The sequence below is a fragment of the Ictalurus punctatus genome, chromosome 24, assembly GCF_001660625.3.
Source record: "Ictalurus punctatus breed USDA103 chromosome 24, Coco_2.0, whole genome shotgun sequence".
Classification (NCBI taxonomy): Eukaryota; Metazoa; Chordata; class Actinopteri; order Siluriformes; family Ictaluridae; genus Ictalurus; species Ictalurus punctatus.
Window position 1 is genome coordinate 12485883 of NC_030439.2, and position 18738 is coordinate 12504620.

Below are 18738 nucleotides of genomic sequence, written 5' to 3' on the forward strand. Positions count from 1 at the left end.
TTTATCCAAAAAAATATCTTTGTTAAATATAGGTTTTAAAAATTATGAATTAATTTGAGAAAATATATTTTCTGTGTGTTGTCTTTCTATATATATATATTTCCTATGTGTTGTCTTTCTATGTATATATTTCCTATGTGTTGTCTTTCTTATATAGTGTGCATTCATTTTCGTCTGCGCTAACTTCCCAGGTGTTGCGGAATGACGTCCTGTCCCATCGAGCCACAGTGGAGACGGTGAACAGTGCAGGCTCAGAGCTGCTGGAGTCCAGTCCTGGAGACGAGGCTAGCCACCTGAGAGACCAGCTGGACGAGCTGAACCGTGGCTGGGACAGCTTACTCCTGAAGACAGACGAGAGACAGAAACTACTAGAGACTGCGCTGCAGCAGGTGCTCTACTGCAACACACATTACAGAAAACATTACTGCCTGTCCTTGAGCAAACTGTGTAGTATTTGTGGTGAGAATTGCAAAGGATTAAGTGTACTTTGGACTCTGAAAGGGTACTTAGCAGCGAGGACAGATAGTCTCTTTAATATTAATGCTAGTGAGCGTTGTTAGTCAGTCGACTGTGCTCTTTTCAGGCGGAGGGTTTCCATGGTGAGCTGGAGGAGTTCCTGCAGTGGCTGAGGCGCACAGAGAGTCAGCTATCAGCAGCCAAACCCACAGGTGGCCTTCCAGAGACGGCCAGGGAGCAGCTGCAGCAGCACATGGTAAACACTTCACTACAGACCTGTATAGAGAACTCCATGCTCATTTCAATATGCTTTATATACTGTGAGATTAAGGCAGTTATGCAGTACAGTAGTCCATAAAAGGAAAACGGTGAACACCAAATTTTGTTCACAATTATTCTATATTTGGTATTGTAACGGTACAGCCATTTACGCACATATTTTATTGGCATTAAGGTACACAGCAACATACAAATAGATCTGAAACTGTGTTTACATGCACGCTAGTAATCTGTGTTCAGTGTGATGTGTGTGTTCGATGTGATGCTACCATTTAATCAGATACCATGGTCTGATTCTGGCATATTATTAAAGGGGTTGTGTAAACCACATACGGCAATATTCATTCTACACCTTAAAGCTGTTATCATATTTCTTGAAATCTGGTAACAGCTAATTCAAACCCTTGAATTGTAGTGCACTAATCAGGTTTATCTAAATTCTGCTAAAATTGTATTGTTTTTTTGGGTTGTTTTTTTTTTTCTTTTTTTTTTTTTTGCTGTTTATAGACTATTTTTTGCATGTAAATGCACTCTGTGTTGCAGGAGCTGCAGGCTCAGTTGACGCAGCGTGGTGAGCAGTACCACCAACTGCTAGATCAGGGAGAGTCCATGCTGTTGGCCAGAGGGGGTGAGGAGGGCAGCCCTGGAACCACTCAAACCCAACAGAACCTGGCTCTGCTTCAAAACAAGTGGGCCAGTTTGAATGCCAAGATGGATGACAGGAGGGTATGATAACTTGCCTTGTAACTACTATAGCCCAGTGTCATTTGAATCAATATTTAATTAGCCATTGTGTAGCCATCTGGTTCTCAGTGCTTCTTCTATGGTTTGTTATTAGGCTAAGCTGGAGGAGGCTGTATCACTGGCAACAGGGTTCCAGTCATCACTGCAGGACACCATCAACTGGCTGACGCAAGCAGAGCAGACTCTGAACATGGCCCAGCCACCTAGCCTCATCCTTGACACTGTCCTCTTCCAGATAGATGAGCACAAGGTGAAGTTTGGTTATTACAATCGATCGGTTTAGTTGTGTAATAGTGCTGCATCTCTCCTGAAATCCTCAGTTACTAGAATATATCTGTGGTGGTCTGCGAAAACCTGTTGGATGTTGCTGAGGCTGAATTCTGGCAAAGCCAAAAAAAAAAAAAAAAAAAAGACATTTACATAATATACCTCAAAACACCTCAGCTTTAAGAAAACATCAATATATTCTAGCAAAATTTAACAACGTGGTTTTGATTTATGTTCCAATCTTGCCTTGGCTATCTTCCTGTAAAGATCATGTGGGGTAAGAAATGGACCAAGCGTTATTAGACTCTGGGTCACTCTTGGTGACCCAGTGAACTAGCATGAGGATGTGTTAATGATGGAGACTACTAAATATTTACAGTAGAAAATGTCAGAATTTCACCATGTAAAGGGTTTGCCCAGCCCTCCACACAAATCTGATGTTTAGTTATTTTTTTGCTTGGTGCTGTGTGCTCCTCCAGGTGTTCGTGAATGAGGTGAACACACACAGGGAGCAGGTACTGGCTCTGGAGAAGGCTGGTTCTCAGCTGCGCTTTGCCAGCCTCAAACAGGACGTGGTGCTCATCAAGAACCTGCTGTTGAGCGTGCAAGCTCGCTGGGACAAGCTAGTGCAGAGGTCTCTGGACAGGGGACGGCATCTGGACGAGGCCCGCAAGAGAGCCAAACAGGTAACCCTATCCTCCATTTAAGTTCTAGTCCTAAGTTCACGCTTAGGTGAACATTTTATTGATGATGTGTGTTTGATGATTAGTTCCATGAGGCCTGGAGGAAGCTGACAGACTGGCTGGAGGAGGCGGAGAAAAGACTGGACTCTGAGTTGGAGATCTCCAATGAGCCTGATAAAATCAAAGTGCAGCTCACTAAACATAAGGTATACATTTAAAGAACTGATTCAATGTCTGTGAATAAAACTACATATTAATCTTGCTCACCGGTGCCACCTGCTGGGCCAAAAAAACCTTTCAGTGCTTCATATTTTTAGATTTTTGTTTAACTAGTTATATTTAGATACCTAGATTGTTCTGTTTATTTTTATTTTTTGTTCAGACACACATCAGTATGATAAGTCCTCTTTGCTGTAATTCACTCACTGTAGGAGTTTCAGAAGGCTCTTGGTTCTAAGCAGCCAGTATATGACACCACAGTGCGCTCTGGGAAGGCCATGAGAGACAAAGCTACACTGCCAGCTGACACCCAGAAACTGGACAACCTCCTTGGGGAGGTCCGAGACAAGTGGGACACTGTGTGTGGGAAGAGTGTTGAAAGGTAAAAAGCCCACAATACTACAGAGTCATTTTACTCAGTGGAAGTGGATATAAAATAAAGAGAAGATAAAAGGTTCAAACATGTTTGTACTGTCCCTCTCATTCTCAGGCAGCACAAGTTGGAGGAGGCCCTGCTGTTCTCGGGTCAGTTTGCTGAGGCTCTGCAGGCTCTTGTGGACTGGTTGTACCGCATAGAGCCACAGTTAGCTGAAGACCAGCCTGTCCATGGAGACCTGGACCTCGTCTCTAATCTCATGGATTCCCATAAGGTACACATGACATGCAGATAAAAGTCACTATTAAGTGAAATATAAGTTAGGGAGGTATCATGGAGCTTATAGTTAGGCTGAAATTCAGGCATCTATCTTTATTTGCTCTGTTGAAATCTGATCTGATTTAATCTGTATAATCCGATTTAAGATCTCATAGTGTACTGTTGAATAACCTGGTAACGTTCTAAAACAGACTATTGTCTGATTATTATTGTGTAAAACACTGTTGGTGTTGCCTTAGGCCTTCCAAAAAGAGCTGGGGAAAAGGACCAGTAGCATTCAGGCACTGAAACGTTCTGCTCGGGAGCTCATGGAGACAGGCCGGGATGACACCGCCTGGGTCAAAGTTCAGCTGCAGGAGCTCAGCAATCGCTGGGAGACGGTCTGCGCGCTGTCTGTCTCCAAACAGACCCGTCTCCAACAGGCTCTCAAACAGGTGAAAGAACAGCTCAGACTATAAGTAATGCACTTACTATAATAGTTAACTATATGAAACTATGACTGGAACACATTTGTGCATCATTTCCTTTTACTTCCTCCCCACTCTCGTGTCCCCTCACAGGCTGAGGAGTTCCGCACAGCAGTGCAGATGTTATTGGAGTGGCTTTCGGAGGCAGAGCAAACCCTGCGATTCCGAGGCATCCTGCCAGAGGAGGTGGAGACCTTACAGGCCTTGTTACACACGCATCGTGACTTCATGCAGACCGTGGAAGAGAAGAGAGTGGATGTGAACAAAGCAGCTGGCATGGGGGAGGCCATTCTGTCAGTGTGCCATCCCGACTGTATCACCACCATCAAACACTGGATCACCATCATCAGAGCCCGCTTTGAGGAGGTAGTGCAGCTGGGATTATTAGCTGTGGTTCTGTCAGATTTTAAAGGGGAAAAAGATGAAAAGCATTTTGATCTTTACGAGTTTAATGAGGTGCAACTGCATGTCATCACTGCAGATTAGTGGGGAATTTATTTGGGTTTTGCAACAGTGCATCAACAGGAAAATGTGTCAACATATCAGTGCTATTTTGTAACGCTGTCTCTCAGCACAATATTTTTTGTGCCATTGTAATGGAAAATATTTCAAATTGTGCTAAATATCTTGCTGCACATAGGTCTGAATGACTCCTCTTCATGTCGTGTCACACACAGCAATTTATTTCAGGGGTCGTGCTTTAAAATGTCAGTGAAAAAGATCAAAGTTGGATTTGATTGGACCTTGAGTGCAGTGCTTCAAATACAAGCAATGCGTGATGCCCCATCACTCCGTAATCTAAATCCCACCTCCAAAGTCCAGTCTGTTGCTATTATCAGAAACGCACCTAACTCGATGCTCTTATGCATGCTCCAGGTTTTAACATGGGCGAAGCAGCATGAGCAGCGGCTGGAGACAGCGCTCGTAGAGCTACTCAACAATGCAGCACTGTTGGAAGACCTGTTGTCATGGCTACAGTGGGCGGAGACTACATTAGTGCAACGTGACACTGAGCCCCTCCCCCAGGACATCACTCAACTTAAAACACTGATCACAGAGCACCAGGTGGGTGGGGCTACACTGGACCATGATGTGTCAGGGTTTTTTTTTATATACAACCATATAAAGATGATCATAGTCTAAAATTGAATCTGGTGTGTGTGTGTGTAATGTGTATGTATGTGTATATATATGTGTGTGTGTGTGTGTGTGTGTGTGTGTGTGTGTATGTATATATGTGTGTATGTGTATATATATATATATATATGTATATGTGTTGAGATTACCATGATTAAACCTTTTAAATTATAACTGTACACCTCCGTCAGGTTTTTATGGAGGAGATGACTCGTAAACAGCCTGATGTAGATAAAGTAACAAAAACCTACAAGAGAAAACCATCAGAAACTTCTAGCAGTCTTGCTGAGAGACGGGGTGCCCGTAAGTAGCCTTTCTTATGCTTCTGTACGGCTTAGGTTCACATCATAAACGGAGCACAATGTACTTGCAGTGTGTTGTTGAATATTTGTGTAATGTAGGTGTGGTGAGTGTGAATACAGATTGTTACTGGATATGTTTGCTTTTCTTCCTCTCAGGTAAGCAGCAACAGCAGCAGCAGCCTGCCATGCAGGTAACCGGAGGAAACCCTCGTCTTAACCAGCTCTGCTCACGATGGCAACAGGTTTGGCTACTGGCCCTGGACCGCCAGCGCAAGCTCCATGATGCCCTCGATAGGCTAGAAGAGGTAACGACATGAATTTTTTTTTCTTTTCTTTTTTTTTCTTTTCTTTTTTTACTCTAATGATATCTGTTGCACATAGAGGATGCGCAATGTAACTCGGTATAGTTTAATTAGTGGAGCCGTTTAATCTTGTAGAAGTGATGAAGGCATCATCAGGATTTCATGACGACCAAATAAAGCAACGTAGACCCATTAATAATAAATCGTATAATTCATTTTTTAAAAATATTATTTTAATTAAATAATCAAATAAGGATACAGAATTAGTTTTTGGTTTCTTAAAAGCTAAAGTAAAAAAATAGTTTTTGGTACATAGTTTTATTTTTTTTGTTTTGTTTTTTTTTTGTTTTGTTTTTTTAACGTTTAGGGCATTTGCCAAATGCCCTTATGCAGAGCGACTTCCATTTATCTTTTTTAAGCTACTGAGCAGTTGGTTAAGGGTGGAAGCTTGGTAGTGCTGGGATTTAAACTCGCGTCCTTCTGATCAGTAGTCCAATGTCTGAGCTACAGCTGATTTGATTAATTATTGTCATGTGCATACTAATATGTAATATATTTACCTCAGTTGACTTGTTTTTCTTTGTGTCTCTCACATCCTCATGTTGCAGCTGAAAGAATTTGCCAACTTCGACTTTGATGTGTGGAGGAAGAAGTACATGCGCTGGATGAATCATAAGAAGTCTCGTGTCATGGACTTTTTCAGACGCATCGATAAAGACCAAGATGGCAAAATCACTCGGCAGGAATTTATCGATGGCATCCTGGCTTCAAGTATGTAGTGTGCAGTAATTAGTGAAATCCATGAAAATGTGGATATTGAAAATGTATACATATATAACAAGAAATAAATAGTAAGGGTCCCAGTATAGTTTTATTTTAACAGTTTTATCTTGTATGAAAAGTAGTAAATGTTTAGGGGGAACAATGGTAAAAAAAAAAAAAATAATGATCAGCAACCCACAACTAATATTTGACTGAATATCAACACTGAAGCTTTTACTGTAATGTCTAAGAAGGGTGGAGACACTTGTAGGAGAACTTCAGTGCTCCTCCATGCTCAACATTTCAAATTTTTAAGTGTGTGCATGTGACTTTTCAATTCAGACCATATGTTTTCCATAGGATTTACACATGTTGACTGAAATAGCCTTTGAAAAACAGTAAATTTGTGTTTTAGTGCATTAATGTAATGCTATGTACTTCGGGTTTTTTATTTATTTATTTTTACAGAATTCCCCACCAGCAAACTAGAGATGACCGCAGTGGCTGATATCTTTGACCGCGATGGTGACGGTTACATTGATTACTACGAGTTTGTGGCAGCTCTGCACCCTAATAAGGATGCTTATAGACCCACTACAGATGCAGACAAGATTGAAGATGAGGTAATATCAACTGATCAAATCCTTTAGTATTCCCATCTTCCCCTTGTAACTGTTTACAAGGTAATATTTCTTATGTTTTCTCCATGTAGGTCACCCGACAAGTGGCCCAGTGCAAGTGTGCTAAGAGGTTCCAGGTTGAGCAGATTGGGGAGAACAAGTACAGGGTGAGTTATGAGTTAGTAAAACTAATGGTGGGGTTTTTTTCGTTGTTGTTTTTTTGATGACTAGAAATAGACTTCAGCTCATTACAGTTGTACTAAAGTATATTAACAAAGTTGTTTACTAAACAGCCGCGCTCTCGCACCTTTATGGTCCTAACCATCACAACCTTACACCTTAACGTATTATCTCATGCCATTTTGGGTTAAAGGTGCATTGCTGTATGTGTGTATGTATTGCTACATGACTGAACTAGCTCGCTGTACTACCACTGCATCACTACACAACAGTGTATACAGTGTGTGCTGCTCACCACCAAACTAATGTCCATCCCATATTTCCAGTGAATGAAGGAGCTGCATTGTTTTCATGTTTTCTCTCTACATCATTATCCACTGGGTAATGATGCTTACAGCAAGACTCACCCATTGGACTTCACATGCCTCGGGTCCATCACACTCAAATAACCGAGCTGTGTGTCTCTGTTTGTGTCAATCTGTTGCCTTCATCCCTTTGTCATCTCTCACCTGCTCTTCCAATTCTGCTATTCACAAGCACTCTAATCCTTTTACAAGCATTAGGGGAAAATGCATTTTTATCCTCCTCCATCCCTAGTTACAGTAACGTTAATACTGACTCATTATTGAATTAGTTTTGTTTTAACTTCAAACAGTAATTAAGGCTAGTGAATAAATTGTTTTCTACATTTGTGTTTGTACATGTTATTTCATATTCTCTCTTCTTTCTTTTCCTTGTTTCCTTGTCCTTCTCCATGTCTGCTGGATTTTTTGTAGTTCTTCCTTGGGAACCAGGTAAAGTGATTGGCGTGTTTGTGATACGGCCTCTGAAATCTGTTCTAGATTTGGTTAAGGATCGTGACCCTGAATTCGAATGACCAGGCAGCGTCTATGCTGACCACGGCACAGAGAGCCAGCCCGCACTACGTGCTATTGAATATAGAACAGATATTTGTTTGAACCTCTCTGAGCCACAGTTACTGGGCATTTCCTGTCTGGTTTGCATGGTTACATAGCCATTACCCAAATATGCCAAGAATGTGTCCACTTCCAACTCCGGAGCAGATATCACAGGCCCTGTTGTATTTCTGTAATGGTGAATGTTAACATGGTATTTTAATGATTCTGAAAATATTTGGTGGTTTGATTGTTGTGAAATGTCCTCTAATTTCTTTGGTGGAGGAGCAATCTGTCTAAGGTTGTGTTTTTGACATTTTGTGACATATTATGTACCATAGATTATTATAGTATTAAATATTTTTACCATAGTATTTATTTAGACATTTTTATAGTATTTTAGTACAGTGTGATCACTGTAAAACTTTTAAAGCAGAAAGTGAAATTGTAATTTACTTGGTGGGGGATTCTTTGTTAGGCAAGAAAAGTAAAATGGCGTGTTTCTCCTAATTTATTTTCTTGGTATGACAGCTTGTCCCCACACAATTGCTTTCAAAGCAGAATGCACAGGTCTGACTCTGTCCATTTTCAAATCAGCTAGTTAGCTTTGCTAATTTCACCACCCAATTTGCATTGAATTTATTACTTAAAAAAAAAGGACAATCAGATCATTTAAAGAGCAAATAGAGAAGCATCTGTGAATCTAAATAAACAATTCAAAACAAATCAATAGAAATATTAATGTAATAAATCTACATTTTATTTTAACACTAGCTTTTAAAATACTATGGTAAAAGTTTTAGCACTTTTGGAGCGATGTGGGACATTGGGCTGAGCTTGATCCTGAATCATGTAGAAGCTAAAATGCATGTTTTTTGCATGATAATGTAATTTATAATTTATTTATTTTTTTGAAAGGAATTTTTTTTTTTTTTTTTTTTTTTTTTTTTTTTTTTTTAAGAATCTCAACTCATCAAATGATTCTAATACTATTCCTTTACCTCTCTTTTTACTGCGTTTTTTTCCTTTTGCTCCTTTCTGCACTTTGCCTCTCTCTCCCTCAGTTTGGGGACTCTCAGCAACTGCGTCTGGTGCGCATCCTGCGCAGCACAGTCATGGTTCGTGTGGGAGGGGGCTGGATGGCGCTGGACGAGTTCTTGGTCAAGAACGACCCTTGCAGAGGTAAGGCTTAGTGACACAAGCTCACACTCGTACACACCCGCTTACACAAACATCAGGAGCATCTGTGTATAAGGAAGCTGATGTATTTGGTTGGGTAAGACATGTTCCAGACACTGAAATTGCGTCTGAAACCCTGACAGACACAATGACACACACATACTTGCTATCATGTTCTCTTTGTATGACGTACAGTGCCTTGAATAAGTATTCACCCCCCTGTGTTACAACCTGAAATTGAAATGGACAGGATTAGGACCCCCCCCCCCCCCCCATTTGAAGGTACAAAATATTTTTACACTGTAACAAAAAGGTTAGGTTTGCGTAAGGATCCGCCCTCATGGGACACTTGGTAGAACTGTCTTAGTCCATGATAACAGCTGCAAGTCTTCTAGGATACGTCCCTATTAGCATTTAAACACCTGGAGCCTGAAATTTCTGCCCATTCTTCCTGGCAAAATTGATCAAGCTTTGTAAGATTGGATGGAGGTCATTGGTGAACAGCGATTTTCTACTTTTGCTATAGGTTTTTCTAGCACATTTCAGGCCTTTCTTTTTGAACCTCCGTAGTACGCATAGAATCATCGTCTTGTTGGAAGGTGAAGTGTCATGCAGACTGGAACAGGTTTTTCTCTAGGATTGCCCTGCATTTGGCTCCACCCATCTTGCACTTCAGCCCTGACCAGTTTCCCAGTCCCTTCTGATGAAAAGCACCCCTATAGCATGATGGTACATATTTTTACTTCAATATGGGATTTTTTGTTGTTGGGGGTTTTTTTGTTTTGTTTTTTTTATTTATATAATTTTGCAAATTTAGATTGATTTTTCACACCAATCCAATAGTATTTTGTGTAGCTTCATTACATATAATTCCAATTAAGTCCATTTCAGTTCCCGGTTGTAGCACTACAAAATAGAGAAATTAAAATTTTACCAAGGCACTGTGAGATGCGTCAGTTATGTCATCAGTCCATCCATCACCCATCAGTCCTTTTTCCTTTTTTCTGCTATGGAAGTCTCTGAAATATATCTATTTCTTTTGAAACTTTCAGACCTCTGATCATCTGCCATGTGTTTAGTCTTTATTATTACATGCATGATTGTATATTTGGCTCCATTTTCTCTCTATCTCTCTCTCTCTCTCTCTCTCTCTCTCTCTCTCTCTCTCTCTCTCTCTCTCTCTCTCTCTCTCTCTCTTTCTGTCTCTCTCTCACTCACTTTTTCTCACAGTCTCTCTCTATTTGAATCATAGTGCATGATGCATGTTCCTTGGGTCTCTCCTTCCCTTTTCCCCTTACCCGCCCTCTCCCTCTCTCTCTCTATCTCTCTCTCTCCCCAGTGCAATATCCAGGACTTAAAATCCTTCGCTCCGACTCCAGCTGCTCCATATCATCCCGTATAGGTTGGCTCTCTCTCTCTCTCTCTCTCTCTCTCTCTCTCTCTCTCTCTCTCTCTCTCTCTCTCTCTCTCTCTCTCTCGGTTTTTTGTCTCCCTCTTGTTTTTACTCAGATCATCTTCAGTTCCTGTGTGCTGTGCTGTGCTGTGCTGTGCTGTGCTGTGCTGTGCTGTGCTGTGCTTGGCTGACTGTAGCACTAAAATTAATTGTCCTCTCCCGGCTGTGTGCTCGTATTGTGGCTATGCGTTTTACAGCATCAAGGGCTGGACCACATGTTCCAGAGACCTCATTTAAATGACATGATGATGGTGTAAACTGAGCACATGGACTTTATGGCTATATATATCTATAGTATGTCTCTGTATGCAAGAGAAAGAGCATATGAAAACTATCTTCCAAGTTGTGTGAGTGGGATTAAATGTGTGTTCGGGTTTACTTCATGTTGTCTCTTATGTCTCTCAGTGGCAGTCACTCCTGGCTATTTCTGCTGCAGAGGTACCACACTCCTCCTCTCTCTTCCTCTCCGGCTGTCTCTCACTCTTTCTGTCTGACATCATCTCTCCATCCTGTCAATACTCAAACTCTTAATCCATTGACCAACGTCAGATCCATCTCCTCACTGCTCCGTCTTTGTATGTGTGTGAGTGTTGGTGCTTTGGTGTGAGGGTATGTGTATGGGGACGTCTCAGTCTTGTCCCAGCTGGCGTCACGCTTCTCATTCTCATTTGGCCGGGCCTGGTCTTTGCGCTTTTTTCTTTTTTTCTTTTTCTTTTGTGCGTGTCCCTGATTGCATTGCATTGCATTGCAAAATCAAAAAAGCAAGAACTGGGTGTGGCAAGACTGGGTTTCTAATATTGCTCCAAGCAGCTCTTAAAAGGGTTTGCTCATGGGGAACGAATTACAGACTATACCTGGCTTATGGAGAAGAAATTATATGGTGTGCCGCCAATTAACAGCTGCCCTGCTGTTGCTTGAGACCATGGAAAATGGGGTTGTGTTGCAGTCTTTAAGACCGCTAGTGACCACGTCTATAGTTTCACCGCTGCTATTGCGCACAGCCCTCTCCCCTTCTGCCCTTTTCCTCTCATTTTCTCTCCCTCTCTCTTCTCTCCAGTCTTTCTGCCTGCCTCTGTCTGTGGTTGGCTGCTCTGGGCTGTGTGTTGTGTGCTAGGCCTGCAACGTTTGGTATCTGTTTTTTGTAGAATGCTCTCTGGACCGGAGGCTTGTGTCGGTATCTAGTGTTTTTGTGTGCCTGAACCGTAACCAGCCACGCCTCTTGGTTTTCTGTCAAAGCCCACTACTAACACTGAGCTCTCCAAAGTGTACAGTGGTGGATTCTCTGAGATTAAAGGCTATGCTTTTGGAGTGGCGTCTGTGTCTGGCACTGACTGAGCGCAACCCTCAGAGTGAGGATGCTTGCCCTACTGCTCATGTCCCTTATTAAACTCCTGCACTATGTCTGTCACTTACTATTAATGTGGATTTACTGACGCGCCCGTTGACCCAGAGCTGCTCACTGCCTAATGTTCATGTTCGATTCCAACTCGTTAACACATTTTGTTTTGTTTTTTTTGTTTGTTTGTCTTTTTCTTTTTTTGGGGGTCCCTTACTGTCCCTCTGTCTCAATGAAGCACGTGGACGTACCAACCTGGAGCTGCGGGAGAAATTCATTCTTCCCGAAGGAGCCTCGCAGGGTATGGCAGCCTTCCGCTCCCGTGGCCGACGCTCCAAGCCTTCATCGCGCACGGCTTCACCAACACGCTCCTCCTCCTCAGCCTCTCAGAGTGCGCAGAGCTGTGCCTCGGTGCCTTCTGCCCCTGCTACGCCCACTGCCTCTTCAAGGGTAAGCTTCACATCTGTACACACAGTGTCACATGGTCCTCAGACCACCGTCGTCTTCTACTAGATCACTAGTACTTAGGTTGACTATTCAGTGTTTTGTGTCTCTTGTTGTCATTCCTGCTCATATACATTCATTCTCAATACTGAAAATAATTACCGAAATATGATAATCCAATACATCAGGGTCGTCAGTCTTATCTGCAAAAGGCCAGTGGGGTTTTCAGTATGTTTTCATTCCAATACATCACATGTAACTCCCGATTGTTTGGAAAGAAAACTTTGCTGATGAGATTGAACAGCCCTGCTGTATATCTGTAGTCTGTTTTAATGTTATCTTCCATTATAAAGGATCTTGTCTTTCCTATCCTTTATCACATGTGATTGTTGTTACTTATGTTCCCATTTTCATTGGTTCACATTGGGTTATTGTGTTTATTGTTGTTTCTGCATGTCAAAATCACTTGGTCATCTCTGGGGTTTTGTCTCTTTTTGTCTCTTTTTTTTTGTCATCCTTCCCTCCCTTGCTTTAAAACTTCTCCCTCCACAATTTCACCCTGTGTTTGTATTCATCACCACCTGCCCAATACACTGCACTATGCTGTGTTCTGGAACTTGCTCGCTTCCCAACCCCTCCCCTCCCTTCTTCCTCGCTTCTCTCCCAATGCTTCTTCTTCACTTTCTTCCTTCTCCTACTCCTCCTTATCCTTCTTCTCCCTGCCTGCTCGTTTCCCAGTCCTCCCAATCTCAATCGCGGGGCTATGCCAAGCCCTGGCTGGCACACAGTAAAACTCCAACTCCAACCAAGTGCCAGTCCTGCCCTGAGCACGGCCACGCCCCTGGGCACGAGGTAACACACTGCCTCCCCTCCCCAAGAGCCTTAACACACTAACAGACAAGAGCTTGAAGAGGAAAGGTGTCTGAACACACACCAATAACCAACAGCAAGTCATTTTGTTATTTGTAATTTAGCAAATAGAAATGTCAGAGCAGCAGATCCTGAAATACTGAATTAGAAAACAAATTATGAGTAGCATTTCAATCGTTTGCATGTGCATCATGTGGAAGTTCAGTTTACAGTCAGCATTTTTTTATCTAAAGATTAATCTATGCAAAGTGTGTGTGTGTGTGTGTGTGTGTTGTTCAATCGGAATTGTACCAGAACATTAATCCTTGAAGGATTAGACATAGCAAAGGCTGCATTACATCAGGCCAATTTCTGGATTTCTCTAATTGCAGGGAGGCTCCACATCCAAGCTTAAAAGGCCACCTTTACATTCCAGCCGTGGATCTTTGACGGGAGAAAATGGTGGAACCACACCTGCTGCTAAACCTGCGCGCTCTGGTGGGGAACCGCTCACTGCTTGAAGGGTTTCTAAACCCCACTGTTTGCAGATTGTTTCAGAAATACAGAGCTGTTCAGTATAATCAAAATCCAATCATTTTTTTGCATACCCTGTATATGGCTGCTTTCACAGGGAGGTTTTATCATCTGTCTATAAAAACATTCATGTGCATTGCTGATTTACTGGGGGTGAGTTTTTGGGATCAGTCATTTTTTACTCTATATTCCTCAAGAGTTAAGCACGAACAGAGCAAGTTCAAGAGTGTAAATCTGTTCCATTGTATTCTCCAGCCAGTTATAGCATTTAGTTGTTGTTGTTGTTGTTGTGTTTGTTTCAAACACTCCCCCTGAAGTACAGTCCTAAAGTATGCTGTGTCACTAATGCACTGCTATCTGAGCTAGCCTGTGGATGCAATGCTTAAATCCAGTTAATTTGACAAAATTAATAACTAAACAAATCCAAAATTGCAGCATATGTAGAAAATAAAGTCCTATAGGATTATTATTTTAGCAAGACCATCTTTAGCATTTCATCACAGCTTGGTAGCGCTGTTACGTCGGTTTTGTAATCTGTCTCGTTAAGGTAGAGTGTGTGTAATCCTGTGTACACACTGGTGAGCTGAGGCTTGCAGTCGGCTGGCCCTGTACAACTGTGGTTAGTTTGTCTTATTTAGAGGTTAAATGACTAAATCCCCATCCCAGACTGTCTTCTACCGGCTGGCGGGTCCAAATTTTTAACTTTGAGGAAATGATGTTGTTTATTTCATGCACTGGTGTGTGTATTGTCTTTCTACACATTGTTTTTTATTGAAGTACATGGAAAGACAGTTGCCTCCTCACAGTCCCAGAGTTCCCCGTTTGATCCTGAACCTGTTAAATTAAGTTCACACCCCTGGGTATGAACGGTGCCCTTTTGTCCCATCCCGGGCATTTTCTCATGATAGTCTCCGGAACCCCTGCAACCCCGACCAAAACAAAATGATTACTGAAGCTGAGTGAATCTGCGTTAGAGAGACACTAAAATGTCCACGTGAAACCAGCCCAAGTAACATCTTGTACAGCATATTATTTTTACCTTCTTTGCTCATTTAGTCCTCGTTTCATGATGCTTCCTTAAACTGCCTGAATTTCACGATGCTGATCTTTGCTGTCTCTTCCTCCGCAGACAATAAGCGCGCTGCGTCCTCAGCCAGCGGACCCGCTAGCCGTGCAGGTAGCCGTGCTGGGAGCAGAGCCAGCAGTCGCAGGGGCAGCGACGCCTCGGACACTTCCGAGCTGATGGAGACACGCTCAGCCTGCTCTGACACTTCAGACACACCGCGCCGCCCAGGTGCCAAACCCTCCAAAATCCCTACCATCTCCAAGAAGACTCCCAGTCCCAAAACGCCGACGACCAAGAAGTAGCGGATTTTCACCGTAAACAGGTGGAGACGAGGGACAGGAGCACAGGGTACTGATGTCGATGCTGCACCAACCTACCTGGCACAAGCATGTAGGATTGATGAGAATAGAGAACTGGAACATCTCTAACTACTCCAGCTGTACTAAAATTACCTAGACAGTGTTGACCCCAGAACCGCCCTCGACAACTAACATAACAGTGCTGCCTTATTTGTGTTACAATTTGACTGACTTCTTAGTTTCTTGAACATGTGACTGAGCTGGAAAGCTACTGACACGTATGCACATGGACACGTGGAGTGGCACTACCACTGGAACTGGGATTTTATCTCAGCCCCGTCAATATGCAATGGCAAGCCACTCTTTAGCGCTGAGACTGGGAGATGGTACAGCCACGATTCCAATACTGACTCTCATAGGCACACGTTCCTTTAGGATTTCACAGTGGTAACGATTCTGCCCTTTTCTCCACTGTATGCAAAGCTACTTGTTGTTTAACAGATTTTATTCTGAAACGACTCGAGAACCTCACTAAATATTCTGCACCTAGACCATGTGGTGTGTGTGTGTGTGTGTGTGTGTGGTTTGTGTGCTAGTTTCTTTCATTGTTGACAAACTGAACAACAGTTCAAGGAAGCGATGAGTGATTGATCATCTCATCCTTGCTAGTGAGTCCGAAGCTTGGTCATGTGACCACAGCTTCATTTTTGTTGTCTCAACAAAGCGTCCATTAACACTCACTGACGGCATTCGATGTCCATTCAACAAACGTAGAAAGTCCTAAATCCTGAGAGCACTTAAGTGACTCGTACGGCAGAATTTCACACATGCACTGACATTTTCTTTCCTTTGAAGCCTGATGCTAATAAAATCGGGCGTACTCACCCGTGTGTTTTAACCATGATTAGTTACACATATCATGTTACAGAGGTCTTTTAATTGCTTCACACGTTGAGAAACTCTTCAAGAAATTGTGAATGTTCATGGTTAATTTATAATCCTAATGTATTTTGTTTTGCTTGTGTATTTATTTTTCATTACAGTATAATATCACATTCTGGGCAACTCTAGTATTACATCATGTCTGATAACCTTTTTGTGCTTTTTTTTTTGTTGTTGTTGTGTTTCTGCCTTTGTGCTAATGATTTTTCTGATAATGGTCATTACTGATATAACGGACCATGAAGCTGACTGATTTCAATGGTGGCCTTTTTGTCAGAGATTACAGCCTCTAGATCATGTCAAAAAGAATTGCTTCCCTCTTTGTTGGAAGCTCGTACAGCGTACGAGTCGGATCGCGGGGATTTGACCACATATCCCATGAAACGACCGTTCACATAGCCTTGTCTTTGACAAGCTGAAGCATATGAATATCTAATGAAAGTGAAATCAGAAGGTAATTTTTATTTATTTATTGTGTCTAAGGGAGGGGAGGGGGGTAAGGGCTATGAAACGGATTCACATTTTGAGTCTGTGCAACGCAACTCTCTCGGTATGATGAAGAGACAAAAGAGCAGGGTGCGATTGTGAAAAGTTAAGATTATAAAAGTCTTTTTTTGTTCTCTTTTGTATTAAAATTATGCTTGCAGTAAATCTCATCTGCTCTTGTTTATTAAAGATGGGGGGGGCATGTTTCTTTCTTTTTCTTTTTTTTTTTTTTTTTGGTGGGGACAAATGTCTTCATTATTATAGGAATATCTGACACATCTGGTTTGATCTTGTGGGAACATTTGGCTAGTCTGCATGAGAAACTGCTTTTATACACATGTAAAAACTGCAGCTTTTATTTCCAAAACTAAAACAGCCATGAGGTTTCTTTTTGGTTACTAAAGTTCAGGTTAGATTTAGGTCTCAGTGGAAGGTTCTCACAAGGGTAGTAAAGTGTGTGTGTGTGTGTGTGTGTGTGTGTGTGTGTGTGTGTGCGCGCGCACAGACCTCTACATACCACTGGAAATTTCATGATAATTATACGCAGGGAGTAATTACCTTTCCAAAGAGATAACGATGGCCAATTAAACCTTCAAACAGGATGGGTTTATGTGGATCATATCCACTCAATTACTAAACCGTTTCAAAGGAGCTCCACACTACAGAACATAAAGAACCTTTGTTTTTGATGTGTGTATAAGCCCTTGGCGTGTGTGTCAGTGTGTTTGTATTGGACTGTGTATAGGTTCGGTGGTTGGATGGAGCGGATGGGGTTAGGGAGGGGTGACGCTTCATGCTGCACGCACACTGCACACTGCAGCTGTGTCTGGAGTTATGTACAAATATTTAAACCCACTCACATCCTTTCCCTTCAAATGGTCTCTTCAGCACCCATAGCAGCTCCTGTCGCACTTCTTCACCTCGGTCACGTCTTCAGACCCTCTTCAGAAGTCTGCCGTTCCTGTGGTGTACCATACCCCACAGCAGGGAATGCACTGCTGCATGTGAGGGACAGTGTTGAAGAAACTGAGGGGTTTTACTGTGACTTTAAACTTCAGTTTTATTTCTGTTTCAAAATAAGAAAAGAACAATGTAGCATGTGATAAATCAAACGTATTCATACACTCAAAAAACAGGTTCCATTTAGCACCCCTTCAGGGTTCCTTAACTTTATTTATTTATTTATTTATTTATTTATTTATTTGCTTGCTTACTTACTTCCTTAACAGGGACGACACACATGACACAGTGGCACAGCAGGTAGTGTTGCAGCCTCCCAGCTCCAGGTTTCGGTCCTGAGCTCGGGTTACCGTATGTGGAGTTTTATTGCATGTTCTCCCCATGTATGCATGGGCTTCTTTCGGGTTCGGGTTCATTTCCCAAAAACATGCCAGTACGTGGACTGTCAAAAACAAATTGCCCCTAGGTGTGAATGAGTGTGTGTTTGTGTGTGGGCATTGTACACTGCAATGGGCTCCAGGGGGTATTCCTGCTTCATGCCCAGTAGTACCAGAATAGGCTCCAGATCCCCCATCACCCTGACCAGGATAAAGGGAACTACTGAATGTGACTGAGTGAATACACATTAATCTAATCAGTATTCATGATGTAAATGTGTCAGATTTAGCCAACTGGCTAATTTTCATCTACTGTCCCTGTGCAGGTTGATGTTATTAAAAAATTAATTGGATAAAAAGAACAGGTAAGAAAGGAAGAAAAAATAAAACAACAAAAGAACATGGTTACACCTAAAGCACCTCATACACTAAATACACATAACACAGTCCATGATATGAGTGTGACACTACAATATGTGAGCACTGTTAACATGCTCGCTCGATCGATAGATGGATAGATAGCTATACAGAGGTGTGTGTGTGTGTGTGTGTGTGTGTGTGTGTGTGTGTGTGTATATATATGTGTATATATATAATGTGTATATATATGTATATGTGTGTGTATATATGTGTGTGTGTGTGTGTTTGTATAAAAATGTAATAAGCCACTGGTTTTCAAGTCTTCAAGCAGCTGGACGGGGGCAACAAATGACTGGAAAAGTAAGTGTTACTAAAAACAAACAGCTGGTGGAACATTTTGAAAGTAACTAGATTAATTGGCAACAGGTCTGTAACATGAATGGATATAAAAATGAGTATCTAATAGAGGCAGAGTCTCTCGGAA

The 18738-nt window shown here is 42.0% G+C and overlaps 1 protein-coding gene across 22 annotated transcripts in view; it reads left to right on the plus strand.

Moving 5' to 3' along the window:
* macf1a (microtubule actin crosslinking factor 1a) overlaps positions 1-16722 on the plus strand; it is a 196470-nt gene extending 179748 nt beyond the window's left edge. For 12 of the 22 annotated variants that reach the window (XM_053675246.1, XM_053675247.1, XM_053675248.1 and 9 more), the window contains 24 exons: positions 192-389; positions 584-712; positions 1279-1461; positions 1574-1729; positions 2226-2432; positions 2516-2635; positions 2861-3030; positions 3139-3298; positions 3543-3737; positions 3864-4136; positions 4647-4835; positions 5099-5210; positions 5366-5514; positions 6120-6282; positions 6742-6896; positions 6986-7060; positions 7850-7867; positions 9034-9151; positions 10488-10550; positions 11007-11039; positions 12176-12387; positions 13120-13233; positions 13623-13728; positions 14894-16722. In XM_053675246.1, coding sequence (XP_053531221.1) covers positions 192-389; positions 584-712; positions 1279-1461; positions 1574-1729; positions 2226-2432; positions 2516-2635; positions 2861-3030; positions 3139-3298; positions 3543-3737; positions 3864-4136; positions 4647-4835; positions 5099-5210; positions 5366-5514; positions 6120-6282; positions 6742-6896; positions 6986-7060; positions 7850-7867; positions 9034-9151; positions 10488-10550; positions 11007-11039; positions 12176-12387; positions 13120-13233; positions 13623-13728; positions 14894-15132 — 3537 coding nt within the window. In that variant the 3' untranslated portion in view covers positions 15133-16722. The remainder of the gene's footprint in view (positions 1-191; positions 390-583; positions 713-1278; positions 1462-1573; positions 1730-2225; positions 2433-2515; positions 2636-2860; positions 3031-3138; positions 3299-3542; positions 3738-3863; positions 4137-4646; positions 4836-5098; positions 5211-5365; positions 5515-6119; positions 6283-6741; positions 6897-6985; positions 7061-7849; positions 7868-9033; positions 9152-10487; positions 10551-11006; positions 11040-12175; positions 12388-13119; positions 13234-13622; positions 13729-14893) is intronic. The other 10 variants (XM_053675256.1, XM_053675257.1, XM_053675240.1 and 7 more) reach the window with 6 other exon arrangements.
* Positions 16723-18738: the final 2016 nt, after the last annotated feature.